This window comes from Halichoerus grypus, chromosome 2 (genome assembly GCF_964656455.1).
Source record: "Halichoerus grypus chromosome 2, mHalGry1.hap1.1, whole genome shotgun sequence".
In the NCBI taxonomy this organism is placed as follows: domain Eukaryota; kingdom Metazoa; phylum Chordata; class Mammalia; order Carnivora; family Phocidae; genus Halichoerus; species Halichoerus grypus.
Genome location: NC_135713.1, coordinates 40,740,171 through 40,757,796, shown reverse-complemented (window position 1 = coordinate 40,757,796; position 17,626 = coordinate 40,740,171). Strand labels below are relative to the sequence as shown.

The window sequence follows — 17,626 nt, the reverse complement described above, 5'->3', positions numbered from 1 at the left end:
CCAGACAGGATGCCCGCCCGGCGCCCCCGCCCGCGCGCGCCCGCCCCTCCACGCCGCTCCCGGAATAGAGCCGGAGCACGCCTGGCCCCCTGGGCGGCCGGCCGGCCGGTGTCCCGGCTCCCGCACACGCCCGCGCCACGCCCTGCCTCGCGCACGCCCCCGCGCCCCTCCCGCTGCGGCCCGGGGACCCACTGCCCGGTTCACGCGCCCTCGCTCCCGCGCCCGCGCGGCCCACCCCGGCCCGGCCCGCGCGGTCTTCCGCTTTGCTTGCACTCGGCTGCTGATGGGGGGGCTTACTGTCGCACCTTCCAGCTCATTCCATCTGCAGACTGCCCAGACTGTTAGAACATGTTTCCCCCCGCCCCCAAGTGGAATCAAAACTTCTTCCTGCAGCTGCCACTCATTTTCTGACTTTGGGTTTATGGCCTCCATTCGACAGGTCTTGCCTGAGCACCTTCTAGAGCAGATAGTGGATAGGGCGCTATACCCGTGCACCGTCAATCATGGTGTGAGAGAAGAGTGAAATAATAATAAAGATCTCCAAAAAGAAGATCATCGAAGACAAGGACAGACAGAGACGATTAAAAGGTGGGCAGTGCTTGGGATACTTCCAACTTTGGAGATTCTTTGTGTATTAACAGATGAAGAAATATCAAAACGGAGGGATACAACAGAGTGGAAGTGAATACTTTTGGCATACAAAATACAGTGCAACGTGAGTGTGCTCTTTCCAAAATAATTGCAGCATGTAGAAAAAATACTGCTGTGGCTGCGGCTGGCCCAGGAATGGGATTTAAGTTTAAAGTTGTATGAAGAATGTCAACTTTCATCCTATTAGTGTGTCTCTGTGAAAACAGGTACAACTCATTTACAGACAATGGCAAATATCTAAATTTAAGACCTTCTTTTTTTTTTTTTTAAGGTTTTATTTATTTATTTGACAGAGAGACACAGCAAGAGAGGGAACACAAGCAGGGGGAATGGGAGAGAGAGAAGCAGGCTTCCCGTGGAGCAGGGAGCCCGATGTGGGGCTCGATCCCAGGACCCGGGGATCATGAGCTGAGCCGAAGGCAGCCGCTTAACGACTGAGCCACCCAGGCGCCCCAATTTAAGACCTTTTATAAAGTGAAGTCCAAGCTCAGTTGTCCTCCTAGACACCCTTCCTCCCCAAGATGGGCCAAGTCTCTGTTTTCAGTTTTGACTAGGGAACTCCTTTGACTTAGAACATCCTGGCATTGGGATCACCTTGTGCAAAGGCAGAGAGACGGGGAACAGCTTGGGAAAGAGAATCCTGCATCTTCCTGGACTGGGAGTCTTTTCTCCGTTGCTTTTATGGGCAAGTTGTAATTAATGCTGTCTTCAAAAAATTGCGTGTGTTGTTTGTAGTGTGTATGCAGTCACACTCAGAGGAAATGTGGGGTACTGAAGAAAACAATAGGATCTGAGTCTGCAAACTTGTGTGTGAGGTCTTGCTCTACGAAGTACATAAGACTTGCTTGCTCATCTGTGCTTGGGGAGACCTCTTATTGACCTCATAGGGCTGCTGAGAGGGCAAATGATGGTACAAACCCACTTTATAAACCATAAATAGCTATAAAAATGTGAGCCATTATTATTTTCCAAGTTCCTCTTTGTTCCTGCCTACTTTTCCAATTTGAAAAGGTCAGTTTAAATTCTAAAGCAGACAGCCAACAATTTACAAGTGGATTAAGTTCCCCAAGTTCACTGTTGGAACTCTGAAACACTTGGAAACAAGGCTGTAAATGGCAGTTAAGTTCCCAGGCTAGCCCATTAATACTTTTAAAAACATTATATTTCATTTGAGAGAATAAAATAATATAAAATATATCAATTGTAAAGACAGATGGAGGCTTTGGTAGATTTTTAGAAGAAATTTCAGAAACTTTTAAGGACTTTGGAGGTTCATCAGAGAATTGGAACAGAAAAGTCAAAAGGGCTAAGGAGAATTTCTATGGATCTGTGGAATAATTTATGGAGTGGGATTAACTGAGCTGTGGACCGGGGAAAATGGATAAGTGGGAGAACACAGTCTGTGCACAGTTCTGCTAAGCATTAACAAAAAGATGTGGCTGTGGAGGCTAGTGGTTCTGGTTTAGATGATTACTCATAATGCCCACTCGGTGGCACTGTTGACTAAGTTGACTACAGCTTGGTTGCCGGCAGGATCACTGAATGAGAAACCCTGTTTGTGGGCTCTCGGTGGAGGAATAACTATATATATATATCTTTTCTGTCCTTTTCTTTAACGGGGTCTATCGTCACCATAGAAACAACACCACGTTTCATCAGTTCCCTTAGGAATATGTGTTGCATTCTGTGCAAGTTCCTAGGGAGAACTAACACGAAGCAGGAATGGGCTCTGTCCTCAAGGACTCCACAGTCTAGTAGAGGAGATAAATGTGTACAAAACAGATGAGTTACAAATTATTATGTGAAAAGTACCAGAGGAGAGATAAAGTACTCTTAGAGTTCATCAAGACGAGGCAAGAATTTCTTGCCAATCACAGAGACAGTACAGTGACATTTGGGGGAGCCCACCCCGGGGAGAGTACATGGCAGGCAGAGCAAACAGTGGGAACAGAGCCACAGAGATGGGAGACCACAGGATGTGCCTGCAAAGCCGTCTGGTTTGGTGCCATTGTGGGGTGTCGCGTGGTAAGCGCTGGTGAAGGACTGGGATGGAGGTTGTGGATGCCCTGTTTCCTCCTTCCCTTGCCATGTCTCTGCATGAGTGCGACCCTCACAGAAGTTTTTTTTTTTTTTTTTTTTGGCTCTGTACTAGGTTTGTCTGGTGCTGTCTAAAGAGTTCTGTGGGGAGAGCTCCAGCTCTGTAAAAAGATATCAAATTTGATCCCGGTGAACAATACCAGGAAGAAAGCTTTCAACTCCCTCGTGCTCCCAGTCTTGTGAAAACAAATGATACTCCCCAGTCTCATTCTCAGCTTATCAGGTGGAGCTGGGAAGCCCTGGGAAAGAAAAATTTGGAGGCTAAAGATTCTGTGTCCCAGTGAAAGAAACATCCTCTCACCTTCTACCTTGCCACCTTGCCTCTAGGTCCGTTTGCACCATGGCCACCAAAGTGAACATTCCACGACCCCAATCAGATTCCCCATAAAAATATGTGATGGCCCCCCTCTGCCCTCAGTGTAGAGTCCAAGTTCCTTATTATGGTGTGTGGGGTGCCTTCTTCACTGACCCCCTTCCTCAGCGCAGACAAGCAGCTCAGGGGACCCTGGGAAGAGTCAGAGAACCCACAGATCAGGCGTTCAGACCCGGGTTCTTGAACTGACTCTGTTGCTCTGTGCATCTCAGTTCTTTGGTTGGGTCGTCAATGTTCAATTTCCTACTTGCTTCTCTCCTTGCCTCTGCCTGGCCCCCCAGATTGCAGGCAGTGTGAGGCTGGGTGCCGTGTCTTACTCCCCACTAGCTCCTACAGCCTAGTGCAGTGCCTGGCACCCGGTGAGCGGACCTAAGTACTGTGGAGTGAGTCCGTGAGTAATTGCTCAAGGGCTCCTGAGGCTTCTTCTAATGCATGTGTCCTGGAGGGAGCCGTTTATCCTCTGGGAGTGTTTGCTTGCTCACTTATTTGCAGGGAGAAATGAGATTGCAGCGAGGTGTTCTGCAAGCACTATGTCTCTGCGTCCCAGCCTTCCTGCATGCTGCTGGGGGCAGGCAGCCCAGCCCACTGGGCTTCTCCCCAGCTCAGGGCCCCTCTCCCAAGCTCCTTTGTGCAGAGTGAGTTGCAGAGTCCCCTGCTCTAGTGGCTGCCCAGGGCTGGTGGCCCGATGAAAACTTCTCTTGTTCCACTCGGCACAATGTCGCCATTATGGCCCCTACCCAGGGAAATGACACACGTCTGCTGGTCCACCCCGGGCCCCGGAAAGCAGATAGAGATCTGGGTGGTGGCTGCTGGGAGAAAGAGAAAGAGTTTCATGGCTGAAAACCCCTCCTTTGGTTGAACCTTCGGGTTTCTGTTCCAGGGCACGGGGCTCCTACCTGTACCCAGGCCACCGGGCTCGGCTTCAGTGGTGAACGGAGCCCAGTGCGCTGGTTGTGTCTGGAGGAAAAGAGCTTTTGTTTTTATGCCCAAAGGCTGCAGGGGCTACCTACCTCTCTTCTGAAAGGCTGCGTACTGTGCCCCATCTTCACCTCCGTGCTGCAGGATGAGACCAGGCTGCAGCAGTCCAAAGGGAATTTCTGAATCCTGGAACCACAAAAACTTGAGAGCGGAGAGGAGCTGGAGAGGTTAGCCAGGATGGTCTCTCCACTGGTCAGGTAAGGAAACTACAGCCCAAAGCGCACAGGGCTAAGAGGCAGGGCCGGGAGTGGTGTCCACGACTCCAGACTTGACGTCGCCGGAGCCACACTCCTGCCCCCATGACTCATTCTCTTGTCGGACACACTGGGGGAAGAGCAAGATCAAAGGCATGATCTTCAACCTCTCTGAGCCCTCGATGACTCATCTAAAAATCATCTAAAAATCGGGGGCTAACAACAGCCCCCTGACACGGGGCTTGTGAGGCTTCAATGCGACTGTGTATGTAGCGTGCTTGGGTGCCTGGCCCGGCACAGGGGAAGCGTTCTCCAAATTTAGCTCGCGCTCTCTTCAGGGAGGTAGTTGTTGTATGGTGGCCAAATTCATGGGCTTCGGGGTGAGACATCCCTGAGTTCAGGTTCAGGCTCTGCTATGTATAGCTGTGAAACCTTAAACGAATTACTTATCGAGAGCTCAATGTCCTCATCTGTAACAGGAGGGTAAAAGAAGTACCTAGAGGATTAAATGAGATATGTCAGGTGCTCAATCCAGTGCCTGACGCATTGTCAGAGTGTGAGTTATTATCGCAATCAATATGGGTTTCCTCTGCAGAGGCGGTCAGATGCTGGTGGAAATGTTAAGGGATACTGAGATCGCAGCCACACACCCAGGCTGCCCCCTGCAGGCGGGTTTATGTAAATCAAACCGTTGGAAATGTGATAGATTCTGCCAGATTCTTATTCTTAAATAGGAGGCTGACAGAGCTTCCAGCTACTGTTACCCACAGGGTCTGTCAAGGGGTGGAATTTTGTGTGTATCTTTTAAAAAAGCTAACTAGTGCTGCTATTTTGTCAGAAGGACAAATTGCGCAGGACCATTTCTCCTGGTCCAGGGGGGTAAGACCCTGTCTGTGAGTTAGACAGACAATACATTCTTTATCCACAAGAAGGCATAGGAGACTTCACTTGATACTCCCCTGTTAAGGTTAATTTTCTCTAGGAGCAGGCATATTGGTCACGGCTCCTTTGGTGGCAAGTGACAGAATCAAAACTCAAACCAGCTTAAACCAAAAAAGGAATTCATTCGCTCAGAGGTGACTGGGGAGCTGAAGGGAATGAGGCTGGCAAACAGAGCAGTCACCGCTTTGTCTCCATCTCCTGACTCTGCCTTCCTGTGCTTAGTCTTCATCTTCAGGTGGTCCCTTCCAGCCTGTGGGGAAGAAGTTCCGGCCGCTGAAGGCCTGCTGGTATTTGCCGCTGAAGGCCTGCCGGTCTCTGTAGGTGGAGAGTCCCGGGGAGGGGGTGGGGGGGTGGCGTGGAGAAAGTCATTCCTCTTTTCCTGCAGTTCCAGCACTGGCCAGAGGCGGCACTGGTAGTCTGGGTAAACCACCAGATCGAGGCATGCGGGAGATGCTGACCGGTCAAAGGCACACAGGACACCTTCCCTGCAGCCAGGTACTGAGCCTGAAGTACATCATTCCGTCCCTACCACCCTGTGAAGTAAGTGCTGTCATTCCTATTTTGCAAGCTAATTTCACATGGTATATTAGTGTTCTAGGGCTGTCCAGACAAAATCCCACGGACTGGGGCGGGGGAGGGGATGGGGGCTTAAACAATGGAAATTTATTTTCTCACAGCCCTGGAGGCTGGAAGTCCAAGCTCAAGGTGCCAACAGAGTTGGTGTCCTTGGAGGCCACCCTCCTGCTGCGTCTTCACATGGGCTTTCCTCTGTCACTTGGTGTCTCTGTGTGTCCCAGTCTCCTCTTCTTATAGGGGTACCAGGCTAATTGGAGTAGGGCCCACCCGAATGGGGAATGCACATCTCCTCCCCTCCCACTTCCGTCAGACAGAGCAATGCTTCCCATAGTGTGGAATTCAGACTACTGGTGGAAATGTGGATGGATTTAGATGTTACCCAGACCACCATATTTGAAGAGTTACCAATTTATTTGAATTTGTATTAAAAGCGTATCACTGGTCCTTATGAATCCATACTTTCCCTGATGTTGCTTTAAAATAGAAATGTCATGGGGAGCCTGGGTGGCTCAGTCGTTAAGCGTCTGCCTTCGGCTCAGGTCGTGATCCCAGGGTCCTGGGATCAAGCCCCGCGTCAGGGTCCCTGCTCAGCGGGAAGCCTGCTTCTCCCTCTCCCACTCCCCCTGTTTGTGTTCCCTCTCTCGCTGTGTCTCTCTGTGTCAAATAAATAAATAAAATCTTAAAAAAAAAAAGAAATGTCAGGTATGAGTCAATTGAGAGAAAAATACCATGTAAATAGCATCATGTAAATAAGGAATCTGATGAAAATTGAGAAGGTTGTGTTTGAGTGACTGAAATTTGGGAAACACTTCTGGTCATGGGCATAGAAGTCACCTTACTTTTGACTCGATTCATCTGCACACTTGGCCCCAATTTGCCCCGAGGACTAACCGTGTGAGAGTGTGTGTGAGTGTGAGTGTGTGTGTGTGTGGGACTGCAGGCCTTTGGTTTCTCCCGCCTATGCTCCTGTACCAGTCATTTTGGACCAGGCCGGGTGAAAAGGCAAGGGGATCCTGGGTGGTAATGAGAGGCTGGCCCTCGTCTTCATAGCTTCGGGATTTTATTTATTGAGAGTCTCCCTCCAGGGCTCTTGAGTGGCTTGACTGCAGCTCATGGCTGTGTATAAGTAGGTGTTTATCATTGCGTAGGCAAGATTTTTGAGCGCCTTGAAGTCTGATGTGAAATGAAACATTTAAAACTTAATTCCACATGGGGTATTAACAGAGTTGGCATAGTTCTGTGGAGTTAATTACTATGAATTTTAGCAGTGCTTTCCCCTCCTTGAATTTCAAGCCCTCCTTCTCCATGTTTGGCTCTTCGGCAGCCAGCTGCGGCTGCCGACATCTTCCACAGCTTGTCCCCCGTTTCTGCTCCAGGGGCCTGGTGAGGGTGACGGGCCCCAGTGCAGGCGAGCTGGCGGCTTGTCCTGCTCTGCTCAGCTGCTCCGTGGGCCTGTTTCTGCGGCTGCAAAATGCGGCCATTGTATTGACTTTAAGCTCTCACATTCTGTGATTTCTGTGCTCCCGCCCCCTTATGTTCTGCTTTATTAACGTAAGGTTGCCCCCCAGTGTTCAAAAAGGTCATGTGCATGGAGAAAAGTTTCCCTTCTCCAACTTCGGCAAAGCTGGCACCAATGTGGTGGCGTTTGTCCCTAAAAGGAAGATGGTTTAGAGCAGAACTTCCCTAACCTCACTATGTGTGTGAATCACCCGGCAGTCTTCTTAAAATACAGATGTGGATTGAGTCGGCCAGGGGTGCGGCATGGGATGCGGCATATCTCATAAGCTCCCAAGGTGACTCCAGTGCTGCTGGTTGGGGACCACACTCCAAGGAACAAGGCCCAGAGCGATTTTCCCTGCTTCTAGTAGGTTAGCAACCACAGTGCAATCCAGACAATGTCCACAAAGCCTGAATGAATGAGAGGCATTCAGTCTCCCTGCATGTTCTGGACCCTGCCTGCCTTTCTCCTTCTCCTTCTTTTTAGAGTAGGCTCCATGCCCAGTGTGGAGCCCAATGCAGGGCTTGCACTCATGACCCTGAGATCAAGATCAAGACCTGAGCTGAGATCAAGAGTTGGATGCTTAACCATCTGAGCCACCCAGGCACCCCCCACCCCTTCTAATCTCATTCTCCCCTTCACTCACTCTTCTCTGTCTTCACTGGAACATTCAGTTCCCCAAATACACCGAACTCTCACCAACCACGGTGCCTTTGCACATGCTGTCTCTGTGCTTAGAGAGCTCCCACCCCTACTTTTCCTTTGCGTACTTCGTTTTCATCCTTCAGTGAGTATGTGAAGCGAGCTCCTTTCTGCTCCTCTCTCTGGTACTCCATTTGTTGTCTGTGCAGCAGTTATCTTTGTGTGTCATCTCTTTTCCTGTTACTTACAGTCTGTTCCCTCCTCTAGACCAGAGCTACATGAGAGCTCACACTGCCTTACTCACTGTTGAATCGTCAGTGCTCCTGCCTCCCCCCAGATGCTCAGTAAGTATTTCCTGGGTGTGTGTGTGTAGGCAGGGAGCAAGGGAGCATTCTTTAGTGTCCTTTTGCACATTTGAGCCACCTGTCTGGAGGGGCCATGGTGGGGATAATTCTTAGAAGAATCATCTGATGAGAGGTCAGGAAAGGAGATACTTTTAAGCCACATTTCATCTTCAGAGATGTCAGAAGTGAGATAAGTGTTTATCTTAGGATACAAATAGGAAATACAGTAGAAATAGAGTAAGTCTAACATTTCTTAGAGTTACGTTAAATTCGTTTATGAAACGTTGGGTTAAACAAAGGTACTACAGGGCTTTGTGGGATTTTGGTAATGTACACTGTGGGTCTCTAAGGGGAGGGACAGTGACAGTGGCAGGGACACTGTGATTCACTTATCCAGAGGCCCTTCCTTGTCTGCCTGTCTCTTTTCTTTCCCAGCACAGCACTTGCCACCCGCTATCGAGGCTCAAAATGCCAAATACTCAACTTCCCAGCCTTCTGTGCAGCAAGGGCATGAACCTATTCCCTAGTTCTGCCAGTGGGACCTGAGAAGTCTACTGAGGACTTCTGGGATAGTTTTCTGATCAAAAGAGACACATAAAGGGAAATTTCTTTCCTGTTTTTTGATGTGGTGGTGTGAAGACACGATGCCTGGAGCCACAGCAGCCTTTTGTAAACATGAGGGGTCACATCTCGGGACAAAAGCCACTGTACTGAGGATGGTGGAGTGGAGAGATGTAGAGAACCTGGGCCCCTGATGGCATCATCGAAGTGTTGAACTGATTAGCCCCGCACTCGGATTTCCAGTTGTGCAGGACAATATGGACTCTTATTGTTTAAGTCACTTTTAAGAAGGCGCTCCTTACTTGCAGCTGAAAGCAGCCTGACGGCTAAGAGGGGCTAACCTGGTCTCTCTAAGCCCAAACAGGCTGGAATTGGCTTCTGGCTCCATCACTGTAATTATAAGTCCTCTTGAAAGCTGTTTTCTCATCTGTGAGTTATAAATAATTATTGTTATTTCCTCCCTCTTGGGTTGTTACAGAGGCTGACATGACATGATGGGTGTAAAGTCTTCAGTGTAGACCTCAGTACACTGTCAGTACTTAATAATGAACTATTGTTATTATTGTTAGTTTTTGGATCACGGAACCATAGTTGTTGGAATATCCTCCACCATCTTGCAGAACCCCATTCTGCAGGACACAATCTGGGTGATGCTTACCTTGTCAAATTTTCTTAATTTACAGAAGGAGAAACTGAGGCCAAGAGAGAGCTGCTCTCTAGACTCTTTTATTTTGGAAAATGTGCACAGTTCAGCCTCTTCCCATATCACGCATTTCCACTCACACCAGAAACAACAGAAGGACACGGGTCTGGGTTGAAATTATGTGCTTTTATGGGAAACAAAAATACCCAACAACAATAACAAAAGCCCTTCATCTTGCCAAGTTCTCAACCAGTGAAAATGAGGCAGTTTTGATGATTGCGTCTGGCTGGGGACATTTCTAAGGGGTCAGGACAGTTGAAAGACACTGGCCAAAAAGAGAGTTGCAGAGAGGGTTGATGTTTTAAATGAGAGTATATTAGACCTCCTTCTGGCCCCTCATCCTATCACCCTTTCAAGTTACAGTCTCCTTTCAGTTTACAAAGATCCTTCCTGAACTTTGCTCAAATGCAATCTCTTCCAGAAAGTGTTCCTTGGTCTGCACCAACTTGCATCTGCTTTCTCAGTAATTTCACAAACACGTTCTCATGCCATCTCCCATCACTTCCTGCCTTGCATCCATCATGTGTGAGTCCATGCCTGACGACACCCAGGGTTAGCAGGCATGCCCCCCAGCCCAGATCCTGTGTTGATCATCTCAGTGTCCCCATCTCCCTCCCCCATTCAGTGCTCAGGATACACCAGGTGCTCAGCATCAGCAGGTGCTCAGTGAGGGTTTGCTGGATTGGAATCTGTTCTCTATTTGCCACGTCACATCACCAGCCTCTTGAGAGTCCTAATGGTTATTTCCATATTTCCACTTCTTCATCTTCCCTCTATGACCTTAAAATGATCTACATCAAGGCATCTCCAAGAAGGAACAGACCCCACCAAACATCACCAACTGAGGGTCAAAGGTTTGGGGAAGGGAGGAGAGAAGTTAACGTCAAGCTTTCATCCCTGTTCAAGAGGGCAAGAGGGCAGGAAAGCAGCCACCGGGGAAAACCAGGGTGATCATGAGCAGTGTTGGCCACTGCTTCATTTCGGAATTCCATAAGCAGCCATTCTTCCAAAGGTTTCCCCTATGAAACACGGCCAACTTTGAAGTGGGAGCTGATGACTGGTGGGGGACTGGTTCAGTTGCCCTTCTAGCCCAGGGACCAGCGGGCATAGACCAGGAAGCTTTCTTTGGGACGTGGCCTGTATTATGTTTAGAGGGGTGTTAGAGGTTGTCTGTCTAGTTGTTCTGTTGGAGCTATGATGGGAACGTTAGCCCTGTGGTGTGTTGAGTTGTCAGGCACATAGATCGTAGTAAGGCTGAAGAATACGGGCTGTAATAATGGGCCTCTCCTCCAAAGTGGGGCGGAAGGGTCAGGAGGTGCTGGGAGCAGTGAGGGCGAGCGGAGGGTTGCAAGAGGTCCTGCAGCTCCAGTGCTAACAGGTGCCCTGCTCTGGCCCCTGCCGCCAGCTCCCATGCCTTCCCTTGTCTCCATGTCGGGGCCAGGCAAAGGGGCCAGTTGGAAGTGGTGGGGGGAAGGGAAGTGCCTTGTCTCCTCCTACCATGAGACTTGGACAAGGGAGAGGTTAGGATCCAGGGCAGGAGGAGGAGGACTGAGGAGCTTCAGAGAGGCCAAGGCCCTAGCCACTTCTGTATGCTGCTGTATTGAGTAGATCCGAGGCCCCCACGGCGAAGTGTATCACCCCCCCAGAGAGCACTGAACTCCTAACTGCGGGAGATGAGAAGATTCTTCACGGGCTCTCAAAGGTGCTCAGTGACTTTGGGAGATCGCTGTGGATCCTCCCGTGTGAGGGCCCCTCTGGGGCCAGTAAGGTGTGAAAACTGCATGGTCAGCGTCCACCCTGGAGACTGGGGAAAGAGCCGAGAAGCAGAGAGAAGAGACACTTCTTCAGGCACCTCCTTTAGGAAAGAGAGTTGGACTGTGGGGGACTCAGGTTAGGACAGATGTTTCAGTATAAAAAGGATCCCCAGTAAAAGGATGGGAGTCTCCTCAAATCCCTTCCCAAACCCCAGAGCACTTAGAAAAGATAAAGTAAGGAGCATAAAAATATCTCGATGACGTGGGCTTGCCTGACAGTACAGAAAAGCAAGTCTCATGGCAGGCAGTGTGTCCTGTTACACAAGAGAGGATTATACCGAGCTTCAGGATAGAGATTTTACATATATCTTTATATAAATGCATATATATTTATAGAGCCCCTGCCTAGAACAGCCGGGCCTGCTTCTTCAGTTCGTTCCTCTTCCAGAGGGCCAGCCGGTCAAACTCGGAGATGGTCATGCCGAAGACCTGGTAGAACTCCTCCTGGGACAGGTGGCGCTGAAAAGAGGTGGGAGGGGACAGAGAGGGAACAGCCTGAGGATGACAGGTGGAGGCTGGGGGCAGGTGCGGGCAGAAGCGGACCCTGTGTGTTTCCTCTGGGTGTGCCGTGCCCGGCACAGCGTCTGACCCACAGAGATGTGGGAGGAGAAGCTGTGGAATGCAAGACTGTGTGCGTGAATGTTTCCTGGAAGGGGCCTCCGTAGCTGGTCTGCAGAGGCCACCCCTGCCCAAGACTCAGGTGGGGCTTCTGCTTCACCCAAGTGCCTCGCTGTGCAACATGGCTGACCTCACCTGTCTGCATCCTGCTCCTTGCGTTCTGTGCCCCGGAGTGTGTATGAATTAATACGATTCTTCCTAACTTTGGGAGTAAAAGGGGGGCATAGCCAAGATTTTAGGGTGTACTTCCTCTTATTAGTGTTTTTACAAACGAGCTGGAAGGCTATTCCTCAGGCCAGTCAATGAAAAAAACTGCTGTTCATATCTCTCCACCCACTGAAATGTCATTTCGTTTTTTTCTTCCATGAAAACAAATATGCCATATAATGAAACATGGTTCTGCATTCCTTGACAGGTTTTCTCCCTCCTTTCTGCCTGCCCTCCCTCCGGCCCTTCCAAACAGCCTTGAAAGTTGATACATTGTCAAAAGCTTTCAGAGTTAGAAAGATATGGCGCCTGAAATGTGGCAAAATGTTAACAATTTCCGCATTTAGGTGAATGGTAGAAGGATGTTCATTTTACTCTTCTTGCAACTTCTCTGGAGGTCTGAAATTTTTCAAAATAAAAATTTAAATTATGTTTGAAAGGAGATTTTTGGGTATATATCCTCCCTGAAAACCTCCTGGAATCACTGAGATGACCTGTTGGTAGCAATCATGTTAGCCCATTGAATATTGAAGGAGATTCACTGAGAATTATGTATACAGCCACATGGTGATTAGCCCATTCTCTGGCCTACATGAACTAGTATTTTGAACACATTTCCAGATCTTGAAGCAAAGGTAACTTTGATACTTTTGATAGATATCATTGGTTGCTGGTGGCTTTGAGCTGGTTTTCCAATACCAGGAATTCCTTGCATTGCATTTCTGTCATGCCCATGGCTATATATATGGTCGCCCCCATTTTCTCACTTAATCCTTCCAACCCCTCTGAAAACCAGACATTCTTTCTTTCTAATTAAAAGATGAGAAAATCAGAAGTCAAAGAGTTAAAATGACTAACTTGACCAAGAGGGAGGGAGGGAGGGGAGCTGGGTAAGTAGCAGAGTTGAGACCAAAGGCCAGGCCTTCTGCTTGCAAACACAGGGCACTCTTGCTGCCCCCTTGGCCAATCCCATTAAACATTCATAAATAAGTCTTTCTATTATGAAAAATTTCAAAAATACTCAAAGGGGAGAAAATAGCACAATGTACACCCAGGCCCATTACCTAGCTTCAATGGTTATCAAGAGTTTGTCACATTTGCTTCATCTATTGTGTTTTACTGAAGTATTTTAAAGCACACTTTTAGACATCGAATCGATTCCTGCCTCTTTACTGCACCATCATCTGCCCCAGAGATAGCAAAACACACTGGATATTTTCTTAGGTAACCATGAGGGCATGAGCAGACCTAAAAACAATTGACAGTTCTTCCTCCCAATTGCCTAACACCTGCCCATAATAAAATTCCGCTAATTGTCTCAAAAATATCTTTTTACAGTTTGGCTGTTTGAATAAGGCTTCAAACAGCATCCACATATCACATTTGGTTGTTGGACCCTTTCAGTCTCTCCAGGCCAGACGGTGCCTTCTTTTGTCCATGCTGTCTACTTATCGGTATTTGTCTCACTGGCACTCAAGCGAGGGCTGAGAAATGCTGTGGACACGGGGGAGTTCTCTTCTCAGCTCTCCACGGTAAAGACTGAGGGGGACTGTCGGTTAGTCTCATCTGTTCTTTTTTTGTTGCAGGGTGACGGTTACTATTGATTCTCTAGCCCGTTTTCTCTGCTGTGCCCAAAAATCTTTTTCATGAGTTTCGACGCCAAGGAATGGCTGACTCAACTTGAGTCCAGGGTCCACTGTAGAACACACTGGAGGAGACTGAGGCTCCCGGCTCTCCCTCTGTGAAGGACCAGCTGGAGCCTCCTCTCTCTTGCGAGTTCTCAGAGCCCCTAATGCCGGCGTTTTCCCTATGACGCTCTCCACAGACTTGAAAGCATAAAGGTGAAGTGCACGGGCTTTAGACCCAGGCAGACATAGGTGTGTGACCTTGGACAAGTTACTTCACTCCACTGAGCCTCGATTTCCTCTTCTGGAAAGTGGGAGCATGCTAGCACCTCACTGGATACAGTGAGGGTGAATGTGATAGTGCAGGTCATGGACAGCGGCCCGCACGTGGGAAGCACTCAGCTGCTGGTCGCTCTCACTCCTGCAACGATCTCTTCATGTGTCTGTCACATGGGGGAGTCTGGTCCTTGTTGCCTTTGATTCCATTTCCTCCTCATCCTCTTCCCTGTGCTCATGTGACGCAGCCACACTCACCACTTGCTGCCCTCACCTGGGTTAGGGCCTTCGCCGTGGCTGTTCCCTCTGCCTGGGATGCTCTTCCTCCTTATATAAGCATGGCTAACTCCCTCTCCTATTTTGAGTCTTTGTTCGCATGTCAGGTACTCAGTGAGATCTGCTCTGACTACCTGGTTTAACACTGCCGATTACCTCTCCCTCTAACCCCCAATTCTCTACTCTCCTTTTACTTCTTCCCTCAGCCCTATTCGTTTCCCATGTTCTAGATCATTTATTTATTACTTGTGTCATTTGGGGTCTGTCTCCTCAAGTGAGAATGCCAGCTCCAAGAGCGCAGGAGTCCCCGTTTTGTTCACTGATATAGTGCAAGCACCTAGAACAGGACCTAGTCTATATAATAGACTTCCAATAAATATCTTTTGGGTGAATGACAATCTACACTCTGAGCTCCTTGAGGAGCTCTTCAGTCCCCTCCTTGAACTGGTGCAGGGGGTTGGGCAATGTTTGTAGCCCTGCGGTCTCGGCTCAGGCTCCATGGTAGACATCCCTGGGAGCCTCTGAAAAATACCAGTGCCTGAGCTCCTTCCCCAGACTGAGATTTAATTGGTCTAGGCTGGGGTGCAGTATCAGTATTTTTAAGAAGCTTCTGATTCTTAGGGCAGGTTACGCTTCCCTAGTGGGAGCTTCTGGGTGTCTTGGAGGATATAAAAGGGCAATTGGTCCTCCAGGATGAACCAGGTTTCCATCCCTTCATGCCGGTTCCACTGAGCTGCCCTGGGAGCTGTCCCCTTCAGCACCGGCAGCTACTCGCTGCTAGACCGTAACGGAGGCCCTTGTTATAAATGTGGGGATAATCACCAGCTTGCTAGCCCAGCCTGCTAGAGCTGGAGGGACTCACAGAGCTTCCTGGCTTGCTCACATTCCCCTCCCTCTGCCCCAACCCTTTATTCTGGGCAAATTCCCAGCAGCCAGGTGAACGGTGGTTGATATGCTCATCCCAAGGGGTGCTGAGCCTCCTCTCTTAGAAACCTGCATTCGATTCGACAAACATTTTCCAATACTTCCCCTGGTTCAGGCCTCATGGTAGAGGACTGACCATTTCTGTCAGACAGAGGAAATGGATAGCTGGGTGCTCTGATACAAAGGAAGGGGGAGAGGTGCTTGATCTACAGTCTGGACACAGGGCTGGGAGAGGCTGGAGGAGGGGTGAGGGACACATCCTGGGAAGGTCTGGGGGGGCCCTGGGACACAGGCATCACTCCAGGGAGGCCCTAAGGCGTGAGGAGGCTGGCAAGATGGGAAGGGCATTCTAAGAGAGGGAGAGGCAGGGAGAAGCACTGTAGAAAGGGCAGAGTGTGCTCCAGGATCGGGGGCCCAGGGACTGGAACTCCAGGCCAAGTGGAGTGGACTGCTGGAAAGCCCTGCCTCTGCTTTACTGATGCTGTCCCGCTCATCATGATGCTCTCTTTCCCCTCTCCACCCATCCAAACCTGCTCCTTTGAAGTCTGTGCACCCAGGACAGCGCCAGACTCCGTGCCAAGGCCTCTGTGGGTAGTGCCTCTTTCACTTCCGTTGGCACCTTGAAGGAAACACAATTGCCCCACTCCACAGAGGAAAAAACTAAGGTTTGGAGAGGTTGTTCCTTGGCCAAGATGGCTGTCTAGGGACGGCAGGACCAGGGCTGGACCTGGAGTCTGATGTGAGACCACCTTATGCTTTTACCTTCTACGCAGTGCTGACTCCCCCGTGCTCCCCACGAGGAGCACCAGTTTTCTGTACCATCCCGCAGAAAACCGGTGCTGTGTTTCTTCTTATCAACCAGACTGCAGGCCCCTGCCGGCAGGGACCAAATCTAGCTCTTGTCTTAAGTCTACAAAAGCATCAGGTGGGGACACGCCGTAGCTGTGCACCAGAGATGCTAACTGAATTGAGAAGGCAGCACAGCAATGTTTAGTCTTAGGCTAAAGAAACCAGGTTGGCGTTTCCGCTTTTTCCACAAGGATGTGACCTTAAAGCTCTTCATTCTACCTGCCTTCCCGAGCTGGGTTACATCAGGCAACTTCTGGAACCTCTTCAAACCCAAAAGCTTCTGCTCAGTTTTCTAGACTCACCTCTAAACGTGTCCGGTCCACATCCTTGGGCAGCCGATTTCTTCCTCTTGTGGTCACCAGCAGCAGCTCATAAGGGTAGATCTGAGGAGAGAGGATGGGGTGGGGGTGAGGCACCAGGCTGGCTGAAGGTGGTGGGCTTGTCCCTCCAGCCACATTTTGTGTCTGGGCACCTCCTCTCCCCAGACAGGGCCAGAGATGAAAGTCTGGAGGAAGGGCTGCGTCTATTCTCCTTGGGGGTGCCTGGAGGCCTCAAAGTACCTTCTCCCCAAAGGCAAAACCCGAGTCCCCTAATACTGCTAGGAATGAGCTTGGTGGCATTTGACATTAATGTGGCATAAGGCCTCCTAATTGTAAATGTCTAATGTCTGGTGATTGGCAAGCCTCCAGAAAGTCTCTGAGTCCCACAGGGAATTGTCTGATTTTAGTGGGCACGAGACATAGGGCAGAATTCAGGGAAAGGAGGCCAAGGAGGGACTGGAAATGCTGGTCTGAAGAGGACCCTTGATGTTATTTATTTGATGGTCCATTTCCTGTGTAGATAGTGCTGTCATCTTCCTGCTGGGTCCCAATGTAGCAGCATCCGGGGTCTCAGAGACCCCCAGAGTCTCTGTGTCTCCTTTACCTTGTACTCTGTGGAGAGACAAGAGAGACACACAAAATGGAAATACATTGGTTTTCGCTTTGCACCACTACACTAGCCTCTGTCTTAGAGACTCTGTCCTTGTCGAATTCACCCCGAATCAAGGCTGGTACAGCACAATGGATGGCTGGAGATAGGGGTTGGGCTGACCCAGAGATAGGGTTTTAGACAAAGAATGACTTTTGTGATAATTAGAATAGTAATAAGAAGAATCTGAGATTGTGAAGCACTTGGGCAAGATCCTCCATCCTCCAGAGGAATACCCCAGTGGTTTTTTTTTTTTTTATGTTATGTTAATCACCAGGCTTGTCCTCCTGCCTGAGCCAGCTTGTACGAGCTGGTGGAGGCAAGCAGGAGAGCATCACTGGCAGAGAGCATGAAGCTCATGGAACGTGTGCTGGGAACAATGTGCATTTGGCTCTGAGTGTTTCCCTCCACCCAGGGCTGGCAGGCAACTTTAGCTCAGCAGTACGACCCTGCAATGGCTCTGGGAACCCAGATGGGACAGATGGCCTGGAGATCACCCAAGGCCAGGG

At 49.5% G+C, this 17,626-nt stretch overlaps 1 protein-coding gene and 1 long non-coding RNA gene across 5 annotated transcripts in view; one reads left to right on the top strand and one right to left on the bottom strand.

Moving 5' to 3' along the window:
- Window positions 1–5,652: 5,652 nt before the first annotated feature.
- LOC118528277 (uncharacterized) lies at window positions 5,653–9,347 on the top strand. The gene is made up of 3 exons (XR_004913543.2): window positions 5,653–5,775; window positions 8,219–8,295; window positions 8,731–9,347. It is a non-coding gene; the product is annotated as an uncharacterized LOC118528277 (long non-coding RNA).
- A 319-nt stretch (window positions 9,348–9,666) lies between these two features.
- The window catches only part of ABLIM3 (actin binding LIM protein family member 3), a 110,044-nt gene continuing 102,084 nt past the window's right edge, over window positions 9,667–17,626 (bottom strand). For 2 of the 4 annotated variants that reach the window (XM_078066722.1, XM_078066723.1), the window contains one exon: window positions 16,539–17,080. In XM_078066722.1, coding sequence (XP_077922848.1) covers window positions 16,998–17,080 — 83 coding nt within the window. In that variant the 3' untranslated portion in view covers window positions 16,539–16,997. The other 2 variants (XM_036080610.2, XR_013445549.1) reach the window with 2 other exon arrangements.